This window comes from Cucumis melo, chromosome 2 (assembly GCF_025177605.1).
Source record: "Cucumis melo cultivar AY chromosome 2, USDA_Cmelo_AY_1.0, whole genome shotgun sequence".
Classification (NCBI taxonomy): Eukaryota; Viridiplantae; Streptophyta; class Magnoliopsida; order Cucurbitales; family Cucurbitaceae; genus Cucumis; species Cucumis melo.
The window spans coordinates 24,217,472-24,239,216 of NC_066858.1; the positions used below are offsets into that span (position 1 = coordinate 24,217,472).

The window sequence follows — 21,745 nt, forward strand, 5'->3', positions numbered from 1 at the left end:
TCCAAATATGAGCTTTTATTTTGCTCGATTAAACCTATCAAATTAACCAAATTATGAATTTAGTATATGAGTTTGATTTAAATTTGAAATAAAGTTTGAATATAGTCAATCCAAAAGTTCAATGTTAAAATTTTTATTTCTTTTTCTTTTTTTAATATAATTTGGAACTAACTAGATTTTAATTTTGAAGACAGGGATAAAAAATTTTCAATTTCAACAAGATAACTCCTTTATTTATAAAAATATCTAATGGGTCTTTATCGACCGGGCCTAGTTAATCCATTGACTCAATTTTTTTTTTAAAAAAAGTAATTGTTTCACTTTTGAATTTGTTACTCTAAACTTTCAATTTCATTTATTTAAATCTCAAACTTTTTATATTGCATTAATTTAAAATTTAACCCTCTGATCAAATATTTGAATAAGTATTACACTTATGGATTCTATCTCAATTTATTTATACTCTTTAAAATTAACTCCTCAAAACAATTATCCTTACTAAAGAACAATGTCTAAAAATTATCCTAAATTTTCATATAGTTGACATTAGTTTTAACTTTAAATGATAAACTTGGCAGTGAGAAATAAACGTTTTTAGGAAGAGAACGAGCAACACCATGATATATACACATGCAAAGTAAAACAAACCATATTAAACTACAAAGTATGTTGTTGTGACTTGAAGAAATTTATGATTCGATTCCTAATTTTGGGTTTGATAAGAAAAACAAAAAACCTTTACTAAATTCTATAGGACCAAATTTAAATTACAACTTTCTACGAACTAAGGTACAAACAAAAATTGGTTCTACTGTGTACAATCAAAATGCAAAACTTAAAGAAGAAGAATACTAATTCTCTCCCCAAAGTGTTCAAAACGAAAAACAATATAGGCATCAATTAATTACGATCAAACAATACAAATGGGGGTACTGATTCTCATGTTTCATCACATCAAAGAAAATGAGAAAAGTTTCAAACTTCCTTTGAACCATTTTATTTATCTTTTCTGTCTTTTTAATCTCATCAGATCAGTAATTTCTTCACCAAAAAATTGTCAATATCACACAAAATAATGTGTATAAGATCGATTCAGAGTCCAAAGGTCGTTTAGCCAGTTACCATGAACTGAGAAAAAAAAAACTGTGCCTAATAAAACAAAACTCGTGTTGTTAACAGAACTAATTAAACTGTGCAAACTATCCTGTTGGGATTATCCTAGTTAGCATAAGAAATGAGGGGCATCGTTGATGAACCTGTACACTTCTTAACTACAGAACGGGCAGCAAGAAAAGCAAGAAAACCATCTCTTTTGCCCCGTGTTATTTGTAGTTGCTTTTGGCGATTCGTCTGATTTTGTTGTTTCTTTTGGGGTTTGTGGATTTGAAGGTGCTTCTGGTGATTCTGGTTTCCCCTCTTGTTTCGCCTTCTCCGGGTCGCCTCCCTTCAATGAAATGCTTTTTCCTCCTTCTCCTGTCAATCTTCAATTTCCACCGGAAAACATTCATATGTTTGTTGAACTAAATGTGTTGAAGGTGACATTATATTCTAAGATTTTAGTTAACTAAACCAATTAGTTTTGGAGATTAATTGTAGTTTTATTTGATAAAGATTTGAAAATTTAGTGGCTTACATTGGAAATTGGAAAGATTTTGTGCTTCCTTCTGACTGATGAGAAATGCTGGCCGATTGAGACGACGACTCTGTTAGTGTTGAACTCTCCTTTCGTTGGTTCTCGGAGTTTTCTCGAATAACCTCCCTCATTGTTTCTGCAGCTCGTGCTTCAGTTGCTGCTAGATCACCATTTGGACTTTTGCTCTTCAATCCACAATCAGAAGTTTTCATAGCCAAATGTTGGGACATGTCGATTGTGGATTCACCAGGCCTACATAGCTCGCCTGATTTTCCTAGCCAACACAACTGTTCTCTAGTAAAACTCATGTTCCCCATCTGAATGCTGAACAATGATTCATTTGAAGCAACACTCCATTCCATGGGCGCTGTAGATTTAGTTCTTGAAAAGACGCGAGATGGAATTCTATATGCAGGAGAAGTAGGATCATCAACTCTATCCATCATTTGAGTTGGAGGATATTGAGTAGGTGTCTCGCTGCCCGAGCTTGAGTCTACCCTATGGGTAGGAGTTGCTGCTGATTGTTCATTGCTGACGGGAACATCGTCGTCACTGAAATCTGTAACCAACCTGTTGTCCTTTTCCACGCTTGGAGAGCTAGGATTTTTCGACAATAAATTATCAGCAACATCTCCACCCTTTTGAAGTTCAGGTTTAGATTCAGATTCGGACGATGAGGAAGACGAGGTGGAAGAACAAGTTTGTATACTTTTCCTACTTTCAACATTATTGGTTTCACCATGTTCAAGACCTGATGGTGTTTTTTTCAAATCCGGCTCCATACCATTGGTATCTTCGTACTTTTCAGGCTTCGGGAGTTCAATCACATGACCGTGCAGGGAAGATTCAGATGCGGACGACGACGACCGTGACAATGACTGACTTGGTATCTTGGCTGTACAAGGAGGATCAGCCATTGGAGAATGAGTTCCAACATCATCACTGCTAATAAACACAAATTCAGAGTCCGAGCCTACAGCGTGCAACTCGTCCTTTTCTAAAGAATCGCTTGTAACACCAATGGAACCGTCGAGCCCGGTTACAATCAATTCAAAGGAGCTTTCAGAGGATGAATCAGATGCTGAGGATGAAGAAGAGGCTAATTTATTGCTCGAAATAGAAAGATCAACTCCGCCTGTACTGCTGATAGAATGTGTTATTGATTCAATGTCCTCGATCTTTTGCCTAGATTCCATAGATAAGATATCTGAATTGCTTTTTCAGGCACCACTATTTAGTTTTTTAGTCAGACGTAGTCTAAAGATTACCGCCTGTAATATGCAAGAACATTAATTGGGATAAACATATCAAGACATCTAAGTCCTTTACAGCTTTTGATCATGTTTGTGACTAGTTCTAGGTTCTTACTTCCGGTCACTCCATAAGAACATAGTCTACGTAAACAAGAAGTGTATAACTTCACGATCTACATTTCGTCAAGTGAACAATTAATCAATCACATTGTCTCTAACAAAAAAAAAAAAAAAAAAGATGGAAAATATGAGATACCTAAAAGTTTCTTCTCCCATCTCCCAACTTGTGCAGAAATAATAGTTGTCCCAACCAGTGTTCTGTCTATGACGAACAGACCATACCTAATATCTATAACCCCAAATTCTTGAAACTATGCAATTCGAAAATCACATTTCATAATAGAGTCAATGCAAGTCAATTCAACGACAATTGCTATCTATCTATCAAACTCTCGAAACAATGCAATTCAGACATCACATTCCAACATCCCCTTAATTTCAACGCCAATTGCTTGATTGTTATATACATAACAACAATCTACCTACCATTTCTTCCAAGATTAAAGAAATCACGAATTAAAATTCCCCTTAGTTTCGACAACGATTCCTAGCTACATACATAACAAACTTCTATCCACAATTTCATCGCCTATGTCCCTCCTAATAACCAAAAAATCCCCGGAAATAAAATAATCCACGAATTCTTGATCACACATTCAAAAGAAAAACACAATATATTAAATGAAAACATACTTACGTCGAAGATATCAGAATCCCAGGTAGTGGAAGATGAAAAGTTCATAGAGACTGGCAGCCGGAGAAATGAAAAGCGAAAGGCCTCCGACGGCCAGAAAAACAGCAGTCCCGAATTGGGAATGGGGAAAAAGCATTAATGATTGATAGGAAAGAATCTGAGTGAATCAAATTGGAGATGAGAAACGAAAGGATGAAACGGAGAGGAAGAGAGAGAATTTAGGAAAGAGAGAGTAGAAAGCTGAAAATTGGAAAAAATGAAGAGTGGTGAAGGAAGTTATGAGGCGTCCCATTGTTTCAGCCTTTTCTTTCTCTTCTTATTAACTAACTTCGCCTCACCTTGGCGCCTTTTTTCTAACCGTTTATTATTATTCGTTTTTTGAACAATCCTTTTATTATAATTCAGATAAACTTTAAAATGTTTTCTCCCCTATCGTTATTTTAATTTTACCAATTTTCTTCTTATATCAACTTTCATTACTATATTTTTTTCTCTTCGTTTTCATTTAGTTAAAAATTACAAATTTAGTCGTAGAGTTATCAACCGTTTCATTTTTAAATAAAATAGATATAGCAATTAGACTCAAACGATTAATAATGTAACATGATTCGTAAATATATCAAATTTTAGGTTAAACTTTCGAAGTTTGTCGATAATAAGTAATATTACATATAGGAGTCTATGTTGAATAGAGTTTGTTATTCCTAAAAGTGCTACCTAACAACTAACATTTCAAAAGTTTATGTTTTCGATCTCTCTAATGTGATGCTAATTATTAGATAATCATTTGATTAGTAGTTATATTTAAAAAACAAAAAAAAAAACAGTTTTTGTTTTTTTAAGGTTAATGTTATTGCTAGAGGGGAAAGACATCCAATCTTAATTTTATATTTACAATTTCATTTGTGATGTTGTACGTGTGTAGAATTGGCGAGCAGAACATATATGATGGGTCGTTCGTCGTTAAAAATTAGGTGAATTTGTAACATGTAATATTAGTGTATTACCACGTGCCTTTACATGTATATAAGTGTATCAATATAATCGCACGTGTAATTCTTAAATAAATATCAAAATTGGAGATATCGATAATTTTAATACAAATATAAATTTTGTATCAATATAATCGAACATGTAAGTGATCATATACATTGAGATAAGAGATATATGTAACCTAAGGAAAAATCCAAATATGTCATTTTATCTCGATTTTGAGATCACACGTCACTAAAATATTTGTTTTCTATCCCAATTATTATAATTATTACGATTATGTCTCGTACTCTAAACATGTAACAATTTGCTTCTTATCTTGAAAATTACTATCAAGACTCAATAAAAACTTTATTATATAACTAGATTAGTAAATGAATATAAATATAGTATGTTTATAAGATAAAAAGTCTAAATTACTAAGTCGTAAAATTTGACAATTAATCCTAAAGCGAGCTTAGCTCGATATCAACTGCATGACCTTCAATTTTTGAAGTCGAAAGTTCAATCTCTCGTCTCAACAATTGTCTTAAAAAAAAAAACAACGTTTAATTCTTGAAAAAACATGATAATCGTAATGAGCAAACAGAACCCGTATTATCATTACAAAAGAAAATATAAGAAATAAATCGTTACCACGTTAGTCCAATATTACTCTTATAAAACTATAATTACTAAATAAGACCTAAGTAGCCAAAGCCAATTTAAGCGACTTCCTATCCTCGAGTGAAAGGTTCGGATCTCCAACCCGTAAATTGTTGCACTAAAAAAACACAAATAATCATCAAACATATAATAAATTATTGAAAATGAGAGACTTTATTACCATTTTAGCCCAAATACTAATCTTACAAAATTAGGACAAAGTGTTATAAAATTGTCAAAAAGTCTAAAATTTCATATCCAAAAAGATATTTTTCTTTGCGTCCTTAATTTGCAATTTGCACCGTCATCAATTGATCCGACGGCCCAGATTTCTCCCGCTTCCCTCTATATATACTCTTCATTTCTCACATTCGGCATAAACCACCCGACTGATCAGTGAAGCTTCTAGGGTTTTTGCATCGCGAGCAAGCTGAGGAAGAAGCAGAACAAGGTTTAATCTTTACTCACTTCGTCATTTCTTTATGTTTCTTCTACTTGATCGTTATCTTCTTGTTTGTTTATGCTTTTCCGATTGTATTTGTTGTATAATCGTTGAAAAATGTTCGCACTAGGACACTCGATCGATGTGTTCTTATCACTCTCTAATTGTTTTTCCCACTGGGTTTTGGGGTTTGGGAACTGGATGAGATGATAGTAGGGAATAGGCGACGAGTCTTTTTCTATCTCACCTTTTGCGTATTCGAACTCTTCATCACAGGCTGCTTTTCATTTTTTGTGTTTGGGTCTTGTTTTGGATATTGGGTTTCGTTTCTTACGATATGTAAACTAGCTTAGTGGTACAGAATATGGATCACCTTGTTGTGATTGAAATGTTTTTATTAACCACCAAAACAGAGCTTATGCACGTTGGCATCTATAGGGATAGGTATGGACGTTCTTACGTACACACGTACCGTATTTCACTCATTTCCAGTGTTCTTTTTCTTACATTCTCTTGTTTGGTCGGATTTGGTACGTTCTTGCAATGAGTTTGTTAATAATTGTGTTGCGACAGTGTTTGTGTGTGTACTCTAATTTGTTGAAAATAGAAGTTGAATGTAATTTAATCTGCGGCTAACTGGAAACTTTCATTTTTGCCTTTGAATCGTTGGTTAAATATTCGCCATTTGTTTCTTTCAGGTTGCTTCAAAATGGCTTTTTTAAGTAAGTTTGGAAATATACTGAGGCAGGGTGCAAATAAGAGGGTTGGATTAGATTTGCACCGTTCCAGTTTGTCTCTCTGTCAAGCTGTACGATGGATGTCTTCCATGGAAAGTTCAAAAGTTTTTGTCGGAGGTTCTCTGAGAATACTTTGTTATTGTTATTATTTTTTTATTTGAAGAACGTGTATACGTCAATTTATTTGTCATTATCTTGATTCTTGTGCTTGTATCTACGTTTTCCAGGTATTTCGTTCAGCACTGATGATCAAAGTCTCAGGGAAGCCTTTACCAAATATGGGGAAGTAGTCGAAGGTATATCCCCTAAATCATTTACAGAGTGTCGGAGGTTATCTTTGAAGTATACGTAACATAAATGCAATATGGAATAATAAACTTCAGAACCTCTATAGTCAGATCTGCTCGAGGAATCACGTCTCTTTAAGTTTTAAATATAAATATTAAATATCTTCTGCTATAAGGCTGAGCCAGTGGCTCGGGCGTTGTAGCTGGACACTGCTTGTTTATGCCAAGTCTGTATTTTTTTTTAATAAACGTTGCTTTCCTTGTTTACCCTTCTTTTCTTTGCCACCATTATAGCTAGGGTCATCGTAGACCGTGAAACTGGAAGATCCAGAGGATTCGGATTTGTGACTTACACCTCTAGTGAGGAGGCCTCTAGTGCCATCCAGGCATTGGATGGACAGGTAACGATTCTGCAGTTGAGACATTGAGATTGAAAAGGATAAAACGTTGTGTTATATTCATATGCTGCAATATATTGTTGAATTAATGCATCACAGCTCATATAATGCTTCATGGCAGTTGTCTGCATTCTTAACGGCTGAGCTACTTTTATGAAGATGACTGTATCTTGTTAATGCATTTATGTTAATTGATCTTGTGTAAATGTCTTCATGCAATACCTTAAATGCCACATTTTCTGTAGCAAATTTTAGTGACACAGCGATATCGAGAGCTTTAAAATGTGGAGGTATAGTAGGCCGTTCTTCGTACTGTGCTCAAAAAGTTTATTTGTGTTATAATGTAAAGTGTTTTAGGAACTGTCCTGTGTGATAAATTTGTATATTGGAGGCTTTCCTTTCTACTTATATTCTCAAATAGATGGTAAGGTTAGCATACAAAATTGCCATTTAGATATTTGTAGAAGAAGAAATGCTAAAGTGATGAGTGATTATGATGTATGGAATTTGGAGACTTGTTCCACTTTCAAATCTATGAGAACAAATCATATTAAACCGACTGACTAATTATCAAGATTCATTCTTTTTAGTTAATTTAATTTGGTAGTCTACATTTTCGAAACAGTAAATCAAATGACTCAGGTTAATAATATTTCTGTTCCTTCTACAACAGGACCTTCATGGTCGCCGGGTGAGAGTGAATTATGCTAATGATAATAGACCTCGTGGCTTTGGTGGTGGTGGTGGTTATGGTGGCGGCGGCGGCGGTTACGGTGGTGGCGGTTACGGTGGTGGTGGTGGTTATGGTGCTGGTGGTGGTTATGGTGCTGGTGGGGGTTACGGAGGTGGTGGTGGGGCTTATGGAGGTGGTGGCTATAGTGGTGGTGGTGCTGGAGGCAATTATGGCCGAGGAAGTGGAGGAAATTATAGCAACGATTATGCCAGTGACAACCGTGGAAGTGTTGGTGGCTTCGGTGGAAATGATGCTGGCTATAACGCTGCTAGCAATTTTGCTTCTGGAAACACATTCGGTAGCGAAAGTAATGCAGGTTTTGGTAGCGGCAGTGGCGGCGACTATTTTGCCAATGGTAGTGGGGAGGGACAATTTGGCAGCAACGAAACAAATTCCATGAATGCATCTGGAGAGGAGCAATTCGAAGAAAATGCTAGGGACGGAGATGACACAGACGACTTTGCTAAAAGAGCCTGATAGATTTTTCCATATGCACTATCCATAGTCAACTTCATCCAGCATTTTTGGTTATGGCTATGTAGATTTTCCCTACATTCTACCATACTGGAACCCTCTGACTTTGTTTCCATATGTTTGAGACTTGCTTCGATGATTGTGAATTTTCAATTGAACTTCCAATCTAGTTTCTCAATGATAAATAAGTAGTGTTTTTTTGCCCCTGCTCTATTAGGAGGGTACCATCTTCTCTTATTATGGTCGGTGGGGGGACTCCAGTGTTGTTTGCAGCCATACTACATTGTTCTCGTTTTTGTCTATTATATCTCTCAACTCCATAGAAAGTATTTGTTGGTGTCGGTGTCGGTGTCGTTTGGTTGTGTTTTGAAGTAAAGAGTCTATTGGTTGGACTCAAAAAGTTGAGTTAAAAATTATTTGGTGCAACGGAGAAGTTTGTGATTAGGGTTTAAAGTTAACATTCCTGGGTGCACAAGAGTGAACCATATGGAGGTTGGTAGGTCTAGTCTAATAGCATGGTTTTATCATACTTGTTTTGTTTTGATAGGTCAATTGTAATGGACTAAATTTCAAATGTGATCCAATTGCATTTGATTGCATTTTTAATGTCATGATATATTCATTGTTATTATCATGGTTAAACTTCGATCGTATGGGCTATTGTAGTGATTATGTCAATATTTGCAATGCTTATCTAACTTCATGTGTTAAATTGTAAAAGGAAATTTTTTAGTTTTTTCGAGTAATAATGGTAATCTATAATTTTAAACACAACAGTAACGATAAGGTGTAATTTCACCCAAACGTAATCATAAGAAGCCACCACTTTTTAAATATTTACGTTATATTAAGGTAAGGATGGCCTTGGTGCCATAGTTCAACAATTAAGTAATTAATACAACAAAGCTAGACTTGGTTCAGAACTATATACGGAAAGCTAGTTGAACGCAAACTATATGATGCACTATATAAAGAAAGCTCGTTGAAGCAAAATAATAATTGATGATAATGTATAGCGTTTACATTAATGATTGATCAATGTGGGGGCCGAGCTCTTTTACTGTAGCACTCCTCTTTTTGTTTTTTTGGTTTTTTTTTCTTTTCGTTGGGCGTATTTCTAAACTTACATTATCTATCGTCTTCTATAACTGCCTCAGCCATCATCTTTATCCATCGAAAATAACCATCTTTGTGCATTCCGAACCACAGGAGAACCCATTCTGGTTTTCTCAACAATCTGCTTTATCAACTGCTTTTCTACCTCATCATCATAATCACTGCTTTCATCTTCACTCCCATCTACCTCATTTGACTCTCCATTCATTGTGCCAAACTTTTTATAAGAATTTTTCATTTTCTCCTCAACAAGTATCCGACCCAGGCTTATCGATCCGTTTCTTCTCCCATTCTGAACTGAAAATGGATGACCGTTAACAGTAGTTTGGCTTTGTGAATGCTTACTTTCATCACCTGTTGAAGGCGAATGCATAGGTTCTTCTTCTGAATCGTCGATATCCATCAACTCATTATATGCATCGTTGTAGGCATCTAGAGCTTCTCCTGATAAATTCATAACAAGGGGTTGAGCAGTTAGACTTTCTTCACTAGATGAATGTAGCATTTCATTATGGGTGAATTCTTTCCAAGAATCAGTTCGCTTGGCTTCAATGCTGTGAAGTCTCCTCTCGCTGTTCTCAAGGGCCGTTTCGAGCTCTCTCACACGTGCTTCGAGCCTTGACTGAACGACTTCGTGTAGTCGAACACTAAGCTCCCAAGGTGAAACTGTGTAGTTACCCGAGGAGGTAAACTCACTTGCATCTTGATTTTGCTGAAGCTTAGGACTTAGATCATTGATCATGTCAGCTCTCAACTCACCTTCAGAAAAATCTACCGTAAATTCTTGATCTAGCTGCAAAAAGAAATTGCTCCATATGAACACTAAACAACAAGTTCTACATACATTATCATTTTTATCATTCTTCAGAACAATTCGATTCCCTCATTGGCAGCACAAAACACAAAAATGTCGGCCAATCTCCCTGTGTACATCAAATGCTCTCTTTTAATTGTGATCCATGAACTAAACTGTGCTGTGCAGTGTTTTATGTATAGCTTACATTTGTTCTACAAGTTTTCTAATTTGTAAATTAAGGACCAAACCATGACACATAAGCACAAGAACTGTTGGCTGCCAATGGGGGGGAAAATGAAGGGCCTAAATGACATTCGCGATTTATGGTTATCAAAGACTTCAACGAAAACAGTCTAAATATCTCCTCTTCAGTATCCTGGCAATAATAAGCACAAATATAAAAGCTAACTATGAAACACAGCCGAAAATTTGAATTATAGAAAAAACGTATAATCAAAATAGCACAATACGTGACCATGTACTTAAAAGGGAGTATCCACAAGAACAAATCACATTTATATGCTTAAATTTGGAAAAAGGAAAAAAAGGTTGCAGCGAAATAATGAAATCATATGTATGTGTAAATACAGAAGGAATAAGCAATCAACAAAAAAATGCCACCATATCTTTGTTTATGCACATGCTTAACGATGTAATGGATAGACACAATTACCTCATGAAGATCAGCGAATCTTTTATCTGCACTCGATGTTTCAGTATTTAGTCCCAACCTCTGAAGTTCTGCTTCAAGCTCAGCTTCAATTTTACTCAGAGATTCTGAATCCTCTTCGGGATTTGGTTTGGATAACTCCTTATCATCAGATTTAGCTGAAGGATTGAGATTCTGGTCTTTCCCATTGAAGAATGAATTCTCAGATATGCCTACTGATTCACAATTCTCATTTGAAAGTTCCTTCACTGTCAGAGAATCCTTCATCTCAAGTTCCTCTTGTAGATCTTGGACCAAGTTCTCAGTATGCTTTAACAACTCTTTGAGCTTGTCTATTTCACGCTTATTTTCCATGAAGGAAATTAAGCCGATAGATATCCCAAGACAGAATAGAATCATTCGATCTGGTGACCATAATAAAATGTAAATTTAGGCACAATTCATGAAGTGGTAACGAATTAAGAACACTGGTGACAAATACCTCGACTAGAACAAATGAGAGGAAAAGAAAAATAAAACTTCAATCCTATATTGCTCCCTTTCTTTAGGATCAATTTTATCAAATAGAACTGAATGCATAATGTGCATGGGAAACAAGTATGCTGAAATCAGACTGCAATTGGATCTTCCTAGTAGAGAAGAAATGCTCATGCATTCTAATGACGATCACTTAGATCGACCAAGTATCATTAAATTTCCTCATTGTGAAGATTGAGAGGTATAGGCATAGACTAGGAGATTTCGGTCTCTTCTAGACTTGGGCAAATCTAATCTTAATTTATAAGTCGCTCACTTTTATGAACATTTGTCTTTTAGTATTGTATTGAGAAGACCTCAAAATCCTACTTCTCAAACAGAGGACATTCCAAATAAATCAATAGCTTTACAAATACCAATTGGCCGTACTTAAAGCAGCATAAGGTCACAATGACTCATTATTTTTTAAACTATGAGTTTGAGAGAAAGATATAGAGTTTCTAGAATTTTTAAAGTTCTAGGGAGTTTATTTCTGAGTTACCAAGTTTATTGTTGATGGAAATGAAAATAATATTCTACTAAGCAAATAATTTGGTGAAAGCCGGGAGTTATCCCATTGGTCATTAAAATGATAAAATTCACCTTTTGCATGGAGGAACTTCTCATTATGCATTGGACTGGCACTGCTTGCTTCACTTTGTCTCCCCCCTCCATTGATGTCTATCATCTCTGAGGTCTTCAAAGACCGTGTTTTCGGAAGCAAAGGTATCCCATATATATTCCTGTTCTTTCCAATAAATGGTTCTTTATGGAAGTTACTTGCATCCATATCAACCTGAACGCTGAAAGAGTCTCTAACTCGCCGCCTGACTATGCGGGTTCCGTCATTTACAACAAACCGCCTCATAGTTGATCTGGATGGTGACTGAAATGAATGTAGGATGTACTCTTCCATTTCAACATGTTCCTTGTAGAGATGAGACAACACACAACTTTCTAATGAACTAAGTGGTCTAATAAATCTCCCATAAGACTGTTTATGTCTAAGAGATCCTATTTTCCTCACAGTTGGCCGAAAACAGTTCAGTTCTCTAGAAGATGAACAAGGCAGCTGATCAATCATATTATCATTCACATTCACGTTTACACTACTTCTATGCCCAAATGTTTGAGGATCATTACTTGTTGCCGTTGATAATTCCAGTGGCAAATTGGATACTGAAAGACCATTGTATTCCTGCCAATTCCCCATATTATCCATCTTTTCACAATCAAAACCACTAGTAGAAGCCACATTGAATCGACTCCCAACATAATCTCTCCCATTCAGAACCTCTTCTTCACCAGCAAGAATATCTCCACTTGCTTTTGTTCCTTGTTCTGTTTGGTGGAAGGGATGATCCAGAGATCCTAATTCCCCATTACTAGAATTCCTAGAAGACATTTGAGATGAAGTATTCCCATCTTTCAACAGTTTCTGCCAATACTTGGCTAAACATCCAGCTCCAGCGGCAGTTGCAACTACCCACAAGTCCATTCCAACACACCCTTCCACAGCCAAAGATACTAGCCAAATTTCACGACAATATTCTTCCCTCTTGTTCTAACTCCCATAATCAAACACAAGATACAACAATGTTCATCAATCTAAATCCAAGTACCGCAAGCCCACTTCTTCCCAACATTATACTTAATAAATCACACTACAAAATCCCAAATCCACATTAAATAAACGAAGTTAAAACAGTATAACATCTCCCATTTTTAACTTGATGCTCAAAAGGGATACCTGAGCAACACCTTCACCGTGAAGTTAACCAACCAGCGTCCCTGAAAAAAAGAGACGAAACAAACTTCAATCCCTTGGCAGCAAGATTTAACAGTATAAATTATTCCAAAACCTAGAAGAAACAAGCAGACGAAGAGACTGAACAGAATCAAATATAAAGTTTGATGCCACATTTACTTCACAAACTTTCGAAAAAATTAATCTATACCATAAAACCAATCAACACCACAAAGAACCCATCTATTAGAACACATTCAATTTCGACTCAACACAATCAAAAGCAGCTTAACACCCCAATCCAACACAAAAACGCACAAAACCCACCAACAAAAAGGAAAAACTCACAACCCCCAACAGAAAGTTCTTGCAAAACATCAAAGAAATACCCATTCAAGAACAACCTCTTTGCTGCAGAACCCATTAACGCAATTGCAAATTCCCATAAGGAACAGAATGTACACGAAGCCAATGAAGAAACTCAAAGAAGAGGGCGAATAATGGGTCAAGTCAAAGAAATTGAAATTCAGACGGAGGTCCCAGAAAACGAGCCAATCGAAGAAACGAGGAGGCTTTGAAGGTGTCGTTATCGTGGCCGCGGCGGTTGTTGGAAATAGCTCTGAAGGTGAAGAATATAGGACCCGCTGCCCCGTTATCTACTAAGGTAAACCATTAACAAAGGGCCGGTATACATAATATAAATACTTCACATTATACAATTACACATCCAAATTATTAAAAAAATTTAAAATAATTAAGTAGATAGTAATGTTATAAAAAATTTACGAATATAAGCCAAATCTGTGAAAGTCTATTAACAATAGGAGTTTATTATCGATAGGCTATATTGTAAATATTGGTCTATGATCGATAAATCATAAGATTGTTACGTTGATAAACTTTGCTATATTTACAATTTTTTTAAAATGTTGCTATATACTTATTTATTATTCTTAAAAGTATTACACATTATAATTACCCTTTTAATTTTGTTGGAAACGTTAGTGACCCCTTGCATTTCGTTATTTGATTTGCTCTTTTCAAGATTGGCTTGTTAAGTTAATTATGGTGAACAAGGAATCACCATTTGAGTTTTCTTCTACGTTTTAATGAAAGTTATTTTTCCACCGAACAAGTATAGTTCAAAACTAATGATTCCGTTTCAAACTTTTAACCCTTCCTCTTTGTAAATATTCGTTTGTTAAAAATTAATTTCATAAATAAAAATAATTATTATACCATAATAAGATATATATTAAATAACATTAATTTCATCGATTTCAAGTCAAACCTAATTTTTCACGAGATTGAATATTCAATTTCTATCCATCTAATTAAAAAGATAATTTGTTCGATTATAGTTTAAAAAATCATACATGTTAATTATTATTAAATTATTAGGGTAAAAATAAGTATTTGAATTAATAATTATGAGGTGTTATTATAAATTCAAAACATCTAGAAAAAGAAATATTATTTTTATACATATATAAATAAATAAATAAATAAATAAAAACATAGAGAATTTGGCGGGAAACGGAATCCTACAATTACAAAAAAGGCCATTAGCGTATAAGGGAAGGGTATTAATAAAAAGGGTAAAAAAGGAAAAAACATGTTAATTAGGCAAACAGATGGTTGATTAAGAAGCAAAGATACCTTTTTGGGCTTTTGGCTTTTGGCTTTTGGCATTTTGTCCTTTTAGTATTATTTCTTTGAAAAAAATTGACTTTAGAAAGAAAAAAGAAAAATCAAGTGGTTGTGGCTTTCAGATTTCTACCCTTTCTTATTTTAAAAAAGAAAACACCATTTTCTTTTCTGTCTTCCATTGGATTGATTTTCCTATGAACCTCATTGATTTGGAAAGAAATGTCAATGAAAAAACAAAAATCTTATATGGAAAACAATGAGTAAGTTTAAAGTTTGATCTATCTCTTTAGTTAATTTTTATATTTTAAATCAAATGGTAGCTTTTCGGTTTTTAACGTCTCAGTTTTGTTTCTATGAACAAATTAAACTAGTACGATAGATCTAAACAATACAATTTTGTTTTGTGGTCGAGATTAGTCAAATGAAGAAATATTTACATTGAAGTTTGGCGAACAATCTAATACCAACGAAGGGTAATGTCATCAATGACCCCCAAGAGATCATATGAGACAATGACTAGTGAGAGAGGGACTTTGTAAGTTAATCAAAACCATTGATTATTATTGTTTGTTGATGAAGTAAGCAATCTTATATGGATGATAGCAAGTGTTGCATTAATTGTTTTCAAGACCCACAATGAGAGTTATGTAACATCAAATAACAAGGAAGTGAATTCATGCATATAAAGTTTTCCAAAAATAATAAAACGGTTATTTTTGTTAAGCACAAGTTGAAGACACGAATAAAAAAGAAAGAGATGAATCTATCCATGAAAGGCAGTCTTCAAGCCACATATTTGAAAGCAAAAAATTGTGAGCACGAGATGCCAACTTAAGTGCAGCAAAATCAATCCTGCGATTGGTTTCCTTAGTTTTCCCAAATGCTCATAATTTATAAAATTCCACGTTTGTTTTTGAAAAGTCTCCAAATTTATAATTTATCTTAATAATATACCTAACCCTTATATGAAACAATATTTTCGCACACGTACTCTCAACTATGAGATTTTTTGCAAGGACAGTGTGCAATCCATCCTTATGGTTAAAAAATAAACATACAAAGAAATTTTGCCCTTTACTCTGTAAGCAAATAAATAATATGAAAGTTGGGCAAACCAAAAATCGATCGATAAGCTTAGTTACTTTTTACTTGGATGATCGAGATCGAGTTTGTCAATCCAATTTTCACCCTCATAGTGAAAGCATTTACAACTGTGAAAAGGTAAATTTTGTGTATTGAGAAGAAAAAATGCTTCAGAATTCCAATCCTTGTTTATACTTTATCAGTATGAGTTTCACAAACTTGATAATGGGGGGTTTTCCCCCCAAAAGACTAGAATAGATGTGTTGAATGCAAATGTCTGCAGCCATAAAGGAACAGGCAAGCAATACAAGATAAGAATAACAAAAAAAAAAAAAAAAAAGGATGTAAGGATCAAAACGTGTGCAGTTCTGAAGAAAAAAATGTGTTAGTCAAGGGAGCTGATCATATCTACAAAATTGAAAACCAGCCAGTCAGCTTTTGAAGCGACCTTTTCTCGAAGTTGAACACCAGCATAACATATAAACAAGTCAGCACCTCCGGGTTTACGAGCCTAAACAGAAAGAAAATGCATTGGAATTAGAAGAATGAAAATACAAAACCAGGCTCATCTGTCGGATAACTTTACAGCACATTCAGCTCAGTTATGTTTAAGATCCCTTGTCAAATTAGTTGGAATATAATCATCGTATTTAATAAACTAAAACCATGAAGAAGAAAAATATAAGCATGAAGCCAAAATTATGAAGGTAGTAAGTGGAAGTCGTTTGCCTATGAAGGATTAGCTGGTAACAGGTAACCATGATTGTCTAGAATAAAACATTTCAGATGAAAAAGAAAATGGCGGATCAAAGGTCTCTTCTCACCTCAAGATCAGTTGCACCGTCCCCGGTCATGACCAATGTCTTGTATCCACGAGCCTGCAAAACCAACCTGAATCAAAACTTGTATAAGAAAAATCAACCGGATGTCTTACCAAACGCAATGATTGTACCTTCCTCAGCTGTTGTACCGCAACTGCTTTTCCCCCACTCCTTGAAGTAGGCTCATTTTTGTCGAACCCCATAAATTCACCATTGCTTCCAAAAAGCAATTGGTTGGCAAAAATATTCTCATGTGGAATGCCAAGAATTGATGCAACAGGCTTCACATAAAGTAGCTCGTTGATTAATAATAATGAACATCAATGCCTCATTAATTTTCCTAAAACTGATATTAGAAATTGATTAGTCTTTGATGAAATGAATTCAAAGTAACAAACATGAGGGCCCTAAACCACAAGTAGCCATGAACTTACATTGATCATTTGACGAAAGCCTCCCGAAATCAGATATACATCAATGCTGTTAGCTTTTAGCTTTTTAACTAACTCATCAATACCTGGAGAAAGCCTAAAGAGTAACAATCAGCACTATGGAAAATAGGACTAGAAAACTTTTAACAGAATAAGCTGGAGAATTAACGAGAAAAGCCAAACAATAGACCCCTGCTCTTTACTCCTACCTTTTAAGAGTCGGTTTGAAGATTTGAAGCAAAAATGGTCTTATACCGTTTTACAGTGATTGCAAAGTCTTGTTTCAAGAATTACCACATAAACTACTTCACATTCAATGAAAACTTTTCATGCCCATTCTTATGTGGAAATTTGATCAGTTTGATTGTTATAATAATGCATCTTCCCAGAATAAGAAATCCAGACATTCTATAAAAAGATTACTTAGAAGACTTATATGCTAATGGAACAGGTGGCTGTTAAAATAAAAATATTAAGAAAAACAAATTTGAATATCATATCTGAATGCCCTTGGAGCTGAATGATCTTACTAATAACGCTATGTTAGGATACTTCCTAACAAGAACAAGATTTGAATTTATTATAATGTAATATGTAACTATAAGAAAATACAAGATAAACCCAAGTATAAGGCACTTGGAACCCCTCCCTCTTGAGTACTCTCACCTAAGTCCTAGATCACTCTACAGAATAACCTCCCTTACTCTCACTTACCCTCCCTCTACTTGTAACAAGTAGGAACCAGCCTAGTAACTGCCTTTATACAATAACTACTAGTAACTTCCTACCTATCTAATTACTCTTATATCCCTTAATGAACATTATACTAAATATCTAGTACCTAACACATTAGTGGTCTAAAGAGTATTTTTCGACAAGATAAAAGAGAAATAAAATAACCATCTTGCATTATGTTAAGAAAAATACAGAAAGAAAGATGATAAACCAACATCATTTGATCTAGCCAAACAAGCAGTCATGGTAGTGGATGACATTATCCAAGTATGTGTATCTTTTGCGACCTATTTAAGTTTCTTTTTAAGACAACCTGCTTGACCCTACAATAAAGGAAACTTGTAGGATATTAAATCCTAGGTAGATGGCCACTATAGATTGAATTCATTCTCTCTTATCGCTACCCTTTATTTACCGGTAGTCTTAGAAACAGAAAGCACCTAGTCTATATCAGAGTACACAAATGTTCTATAGACATGTATGTCCATAATCCCCCAACCCATTTTTGGTATCCTTCCATGGTTAAGGAAAAATGTTAATGCATGTGGAATATAGCTCCATACCTTGGAGGTCTCTTAGCAAGAAATTCCTCAACTTGGGAAAGAGAAGGGTTAAACAAAGAAAGTCTAGCAGCCAAAGCATCCTCAAACGGAACAGAACCACCCATTGCCCTGAGCCAGACTTAAATTTCAGTTAATGAAAATTCATAGATGCCAATTAAATCATGTAAAAAGCAAACAAATCAAACCTAGCAGTCCATTCTGCAACCGCCTCTCCAGCTCCGCAAAAATCTGCTAATTCATCAATGCCTTCATCTACACAAACTGTGCTATCTACATCAAAGCATACTGCATTTGCACTTCTCCACAGTTCCAACACCTCTGATATTTTGAGAGGAAAGTTTAACACCACTAACCAACAAAGAGATATGAAAGAATATCTACCAAAATTGGGTTAATGAACTCAGTAACAAGAAAAGCTCAGGCATAGTTATTTCACCGATTACTGAAATATCACATTTCCATTTTTCCCTTCATAGCTCATATTGAACCCCCCCCCCCCCCCCCCCCCCCCTCCCCAAAAAAAAAGAAGAAGAAGCTAAAAGACAATTCCCTTCCACCTGTATTGTCAACCACCGACTCTACACTATTTGTGGCTGCTACCAAAAAAATATTATCATGTTAATCAGATTCTATTCCTATGAAATAGATAAACAGTACAGACACAGAGAGAGGACAATATATTCAAGAAATTTGTAGTGACCTTTAGATGGTGATGTGTTGTTGAATTTGGAAAGTGTAGGGCCTTCAATTGGCTGAACTGAAGCGGCAATTGGATTGAATGACATACCACATCTCCCCGTCTCCATTCCCCCTTTATCCAATCTTCTAGCAAATTGCAAGAACAACTTAGGACGAAATGAGGAATGAATTTGTCTACAATGAGTAGGTAATGGTTTGATTCGTGCACTCAACAAACTTTCCATCAATTATCTGTCATAAACATAACAAAGTATCCAAATCAGTGAACCTGATCGACACATACACTCCAACACTAACCCAGTTCGAAATAAAAGAAAACCCATCAAAAGAAATCATTAAATCAGCAACAACCCAGTATTATTTATGTGATATAATATGATTTAAGGAACCTAGATCCACATGAACTCATAAAACCCAAAAGACAACATAAATTTATCATAAAAATCCAAAACAAAATCACGAAGAACAATAAAAAAAGAGTAGGAAGATAAATTTAACCTATACTAAGCTTTCCTTTCCGGGGGTTTCAACAAATCTTCCCCAGAAACCAAACAAACAAACAGGAAACTGAAATGGGTGCGAGTGAAAAATGAACAGCAATGAAGCAAACAGATTGAGATTGATTATAGAAAGAAAAATGTGGAATACGAAGACAAAGGATCAGAAATTTACAAAGCTTTGTGTTCTTTCTTCTCTGGATCTGTGAATTTTTTTCGCGATAATAATCAAAGTTGTTGTTGGAGAGAGCTATTTTCCACCTTCGACTTGGCTCTTTTTTCTTTTTTTTTTTTGAAATTTACCTTTCGGAAACGATTTTGGAAAAGGTTTGAAGTAAGTTTTGAAGGTGTGTTTTAATGGTTGAAAATCAAATTATTTTTTCTTTTAAGAAAAACGAGGGGAAATTGATATATCTGCATTGTTTTGGTTTTATATTTTAAAATAGTACGTTTTTTAGAAATCTTTTAATTTTATTTTTCTTGGTCAATCTCGGTTAGATTGTCTCCAATATTCTTTTCAAAATATAAAAACTATTTCAATAAAATTTTTCTATCTCTCTCAATCGAGTGTGTCACTAAGCCAGTGATATAACAAATGACTGAAATATCGACCGTTTGATATTCTCATAGAACGCGCTAAACCCTCGAAACTTTTCATGCTACTGTCGATAACCATCCCAAAATCTTTCGAATTTACTCGATTCATGCTTCTCTAGATTCAAACAAGGTGAGTTACTTTGTTTTCGGTTTTTGCTTTTAGTTTTTTATTTTTTGTTCTTAGTTGTTTAGTTTATGTTTTTAGATTTGTAGGTTGAAATAGATGAGAAATCTGATGTAGTCATTACTGAGATGTTAAGTTAATCTGAGTTTATGTTATTGTTTATCATGAAATCCTTCAACTAATTTCGACTTTTTCATGAATCTTGGTAAGTGTAGATGATAAATCTCAATTGGAGTTCATGAATTTTTCTTGAGATTCGTCGAAGAAGTCTCGATATCAAATGAGTTTCACATGCGTTTTGTAAGGTATTCTATGGCCAATTTTGCCCGAGATGGGGATCAAAATTACCACATGAAATGCATATAAAACCCTAATCTCGTGACATCCTGGTGTAATATTTTCCAACAATGTCAATCAAATTTTCACTATCAATATCAATCAACGTCTAAATAGACATAAAACTCAAAATCTGTGGACTGAAAATGTAACATTTTAAGACTCGAAACCAAAATTGAACCTCAAAACTAGGTAAAGAAAATAAAAAGAATGAAAAGAAGAAGAGCAATTTCCTCTCTAGTAAAATTTAGCTTCACACATTTTCCCAAAGGCCTATGGTTTAATTTGGCCACCTTCTTCCCCACACGACAAGTAACAAACAAAAGGAGGCCTTTGCAAAATTAGCCCTTTTGATGTGAGCTCATTTAATCCAATTTAAATCACAAAAACAGAAAAATTATATCACATCAAATTAACTAAGATCTACACGCCAACACTTTTCCAAAATAAAATAAAATAAAATAAGGGAGAAAAAAATACTTCTTTTTTTTTTTTAAAAAAAAATCTGCATTTTGAAACTATTTTTCAATTGAGTTCTAGATCTAGAGGAGTATTTGGAAATTTTAATTAAGTTTGATAGGAAGGAATAATGTATATTTAGGATGTAGGACTTGTGAAAATATAGTTTCTTCTATATGAATGTGTAAAAGAGAGTGAGAGTTTTCGATAAATATGTAAAAAGAAAGAAAGATGGTAAGATGAAAGGCTTTCAAAATCACTATATAGATTTCGATCGTAAACACCATTGATGTTGGTTTGCTATTATACACCTCCTCAGTTACGTAATGTTATTAAGTATTTTGATTTGAGTTTGATTTCAATTTTGCTCATAGATGATCTCAAAATGTTACAAACTTATGGTTGAGATAAGAGTATTGTTTAAATTTAATTCTTGAATTTCTTATTCAATACTCGTTTTTCAATATTAAATGTCGACTAATTAAATTAAAAAAAACACGAGTTTAACTCAATTGACACCTATACATTGAAGATCGAGAAGTTTCAAGTTTAAAAC

At 34.5% G+C, this 21,745-nt stretch overlaps 4 protein-coding genes across 8 annotated transcripts; 1 reads left to right on the forward strand and 3 right to left on the reverse strand.

Annotated features, from left to right (window-relative positions):
- Positions 1-855: 855 nt before the first annotated feature.
- On the reverse strand, positions 856-3,850 carry LOC103494046 (uncharacterized). Of its 3 annotated transcripts, none has more exons than XM_008455057.3 (3): positions 3,644-3,850; positions 1,634-2,904; positions 856-1,481 (listed from the first exon to the last, which is right to left on the reverse strand). In XM_008455057.3, exons 2-3 carry the CDS (start codon positions 2,827-2,829, stop codon positions 1,268-1,270), a joined length of 1,410 nt encoding a protein of 469 aa, XP_008453279.1. In that variant the 5' UTR covers positions 2,830-2,904; positions 3,644-3,850; the 3' UTR covers positions 856-1,267. The 3 variants fall into 3 exon arrangements, with proteins under 3 accessions (XP_008453279.1, XP_050937027.1, XP_050937026.1); XM_051081070.1 differs by having other exon boundaries at positions 1,634-2,773; positions 3,644-3,849; XM_051081069.1 differs by having other exon boundaries at positions 1,634-2,818; positions 3,644-3,849.
- Positions 3,851-5,565: 1,715 nt separating this feature from the next.
- On the forward strand, positions 5,566-8,562 carry LOC103494047 (glycine-rich RNA-binding protein 2, mitochondrial). The gene is made up of 5 exons (XM_008455058.3): positions 5,566-5,729; positions 6,419-6,574; positions 6,685-6,753; positions 7,039-7,145; positions 7,816-8,562. Exons 2-5 carry the CDS (start codon positions 6,430-6,432, stop codon positions 8,350-8,352), a joined length of 858 nt encoding a protein of 285 aa, XP_008453280.1. The 5' UTR covers positions 5,566-5,729; positions 6,419-6,429; the 3' UTR covers positions 8,353-8,562.
- Positions 8,563-9,306: 744 nt separating this feature from the next.
- On the reverse strand, positions 9,307-13,865 carry LOC103494044 (uncharacterized). 3 transcript variants are annotated; one of them, XM_017045944.2, is made up of 5 exons: positions 13,599-13,859; positions 13,198-13,238; positions 12,051-13,111; positions 10,935-11,335; positions 9,307-10,258 (listed from the first exon to the last, which is right to left on the reverse strand). In XM_017045944.2, the coding sequence occupies exons 3-5, from the start codon at positions 12,943-12,945 to the stop codon at positions 9,503-9,505; spliced, it is 2,052 nt and encodes a 683-aa protein (XP_016901433.1). In that variant the 5' UTR covers positions 12,946-13,111; positions 13,198-13,238; positions 13,599-13,859; the 3' UTR covers positions 9,307-9,502. The 3 variants fall into 3 exon arrangements, with proteins under 3 accessions (XP_016901433.1, XP_016901434.1, XP_050937028.1); XM_017045945.2 differs by having other exon boundaries at positions 13,584-13,859; XM_051081071.1 differs by having other exon boundaries at positions 12,051-13,238; positions 13,599-13,865.
- Positions 13,866-16,048: 2,183 nt separating this feature from the next.
- On the reverse strand, positions 16,049-20,063 carry LOC103494043 (phosphoserine phosphatase, chloroplastic). Its single transcript, XM_008455052.3, has 8 exons — positions 19,849-20,063; positions 19,178-19,407; positions 18,663-18,795; positions 18,478-18,585; positions 17,183-17,276; positions 16,880-17,029; positions 16,752-16,805; positions 16,049-16,438 (listed from the first exon to the last, which is right to left on the reverse strand). Exons 2-8 carry the CDS (start codon positions 19,398-19,400, stop codon positions 16,313-16,315), a joined length of 888 nt encoding a protein of 295 aa, XP_008453274.1. The 5' UTR covers positions 19,401-19,407; positions 19,849-20,063; the 3' UTR covers positions 16,049-16,312.
- Between the last annotated feature and the right edge of the window lie 1,682 nt (positions 20,064-21,745).

Bases quoted from the DNA above. Each gene is read 5' to 3' on its own strand.
- LOC103494043 (XM_008455052.3), bottom strand. From the start codon at position 19,400: ATGGAAAGTTTGTTGAGTGCACGAATCAAACCATTACCTACTCATTGT. The intron at 18,586-18,662 runs GTTTGATTTGTT...AGTCTGGCTCAG, and splicing joins GTTGCAGAATGGACTGCTAG to GGCAATGGGTGGTTCTGTTC. The intron at 17,277-18,477 runs GTATGGAGCTAT...GTTACTCTTTAG, and splicing joins CTTGCTAAGAGACCTCCAAG to GCTTTCTCCAGGTATTGATG.
- LOC103494047 (XM_008455058.3), top strand. From the start codon at position 6,430: ATGGCTTTTTTAAGTAAGTTTGGAAATATACTGAGGCAGGGTGCAAAT. The intron at 6,575-6,684 runs GTTCTCTGAGAA...TACGTTTTCCAG, and splicing joins TTCAAAAGTTTTTGTCGGAG to GTATTTCGTTCAGCACTGAT. The intron at 6,754-7,038 runs GTATATCCCCTA...CCACCATTATAG, and splicing joins ATATGGGGAAGTAGTCGAAG to CTAGGGTCATCGTAGACCGT.
- LOC103494044 (XM_051081071.1), bottom strand. From the start codon at position 12,945: ATGGACTTGTGGGTAGTTGCAACTGCCGCTGGAGCTGGATGTTTAGCC. The intron at 11,336-12,050 runs GTGAATTTTATC...TATGGTCACCAG, and splicing joins GAAGTTCCTCCATGCAAAAG to ATCGAATGATTCTATTCTGT. The intron at 10,259-10,934 runs GTAATTGTGTCT...TTCTTTTTGCAG, and splicing joins GATTCGCTGATCTTCATGAG to CTAGATCAAGAATTTACGGT.
- LOC103494046 (XM_008455057.3), bottom strand. From the start codon at position 2,829: ATGGAATCTAGGCAAAAGATCGAGGACATTGAATCAATAACACATTCT. The intron at 1,482-1,633 runs GTAAGCCACTAA...TGGAAATTGAAG, and splicing joins AAATCTTTCCAATTTCCAAT to ATTGACAGGAGAAGGAGGAA.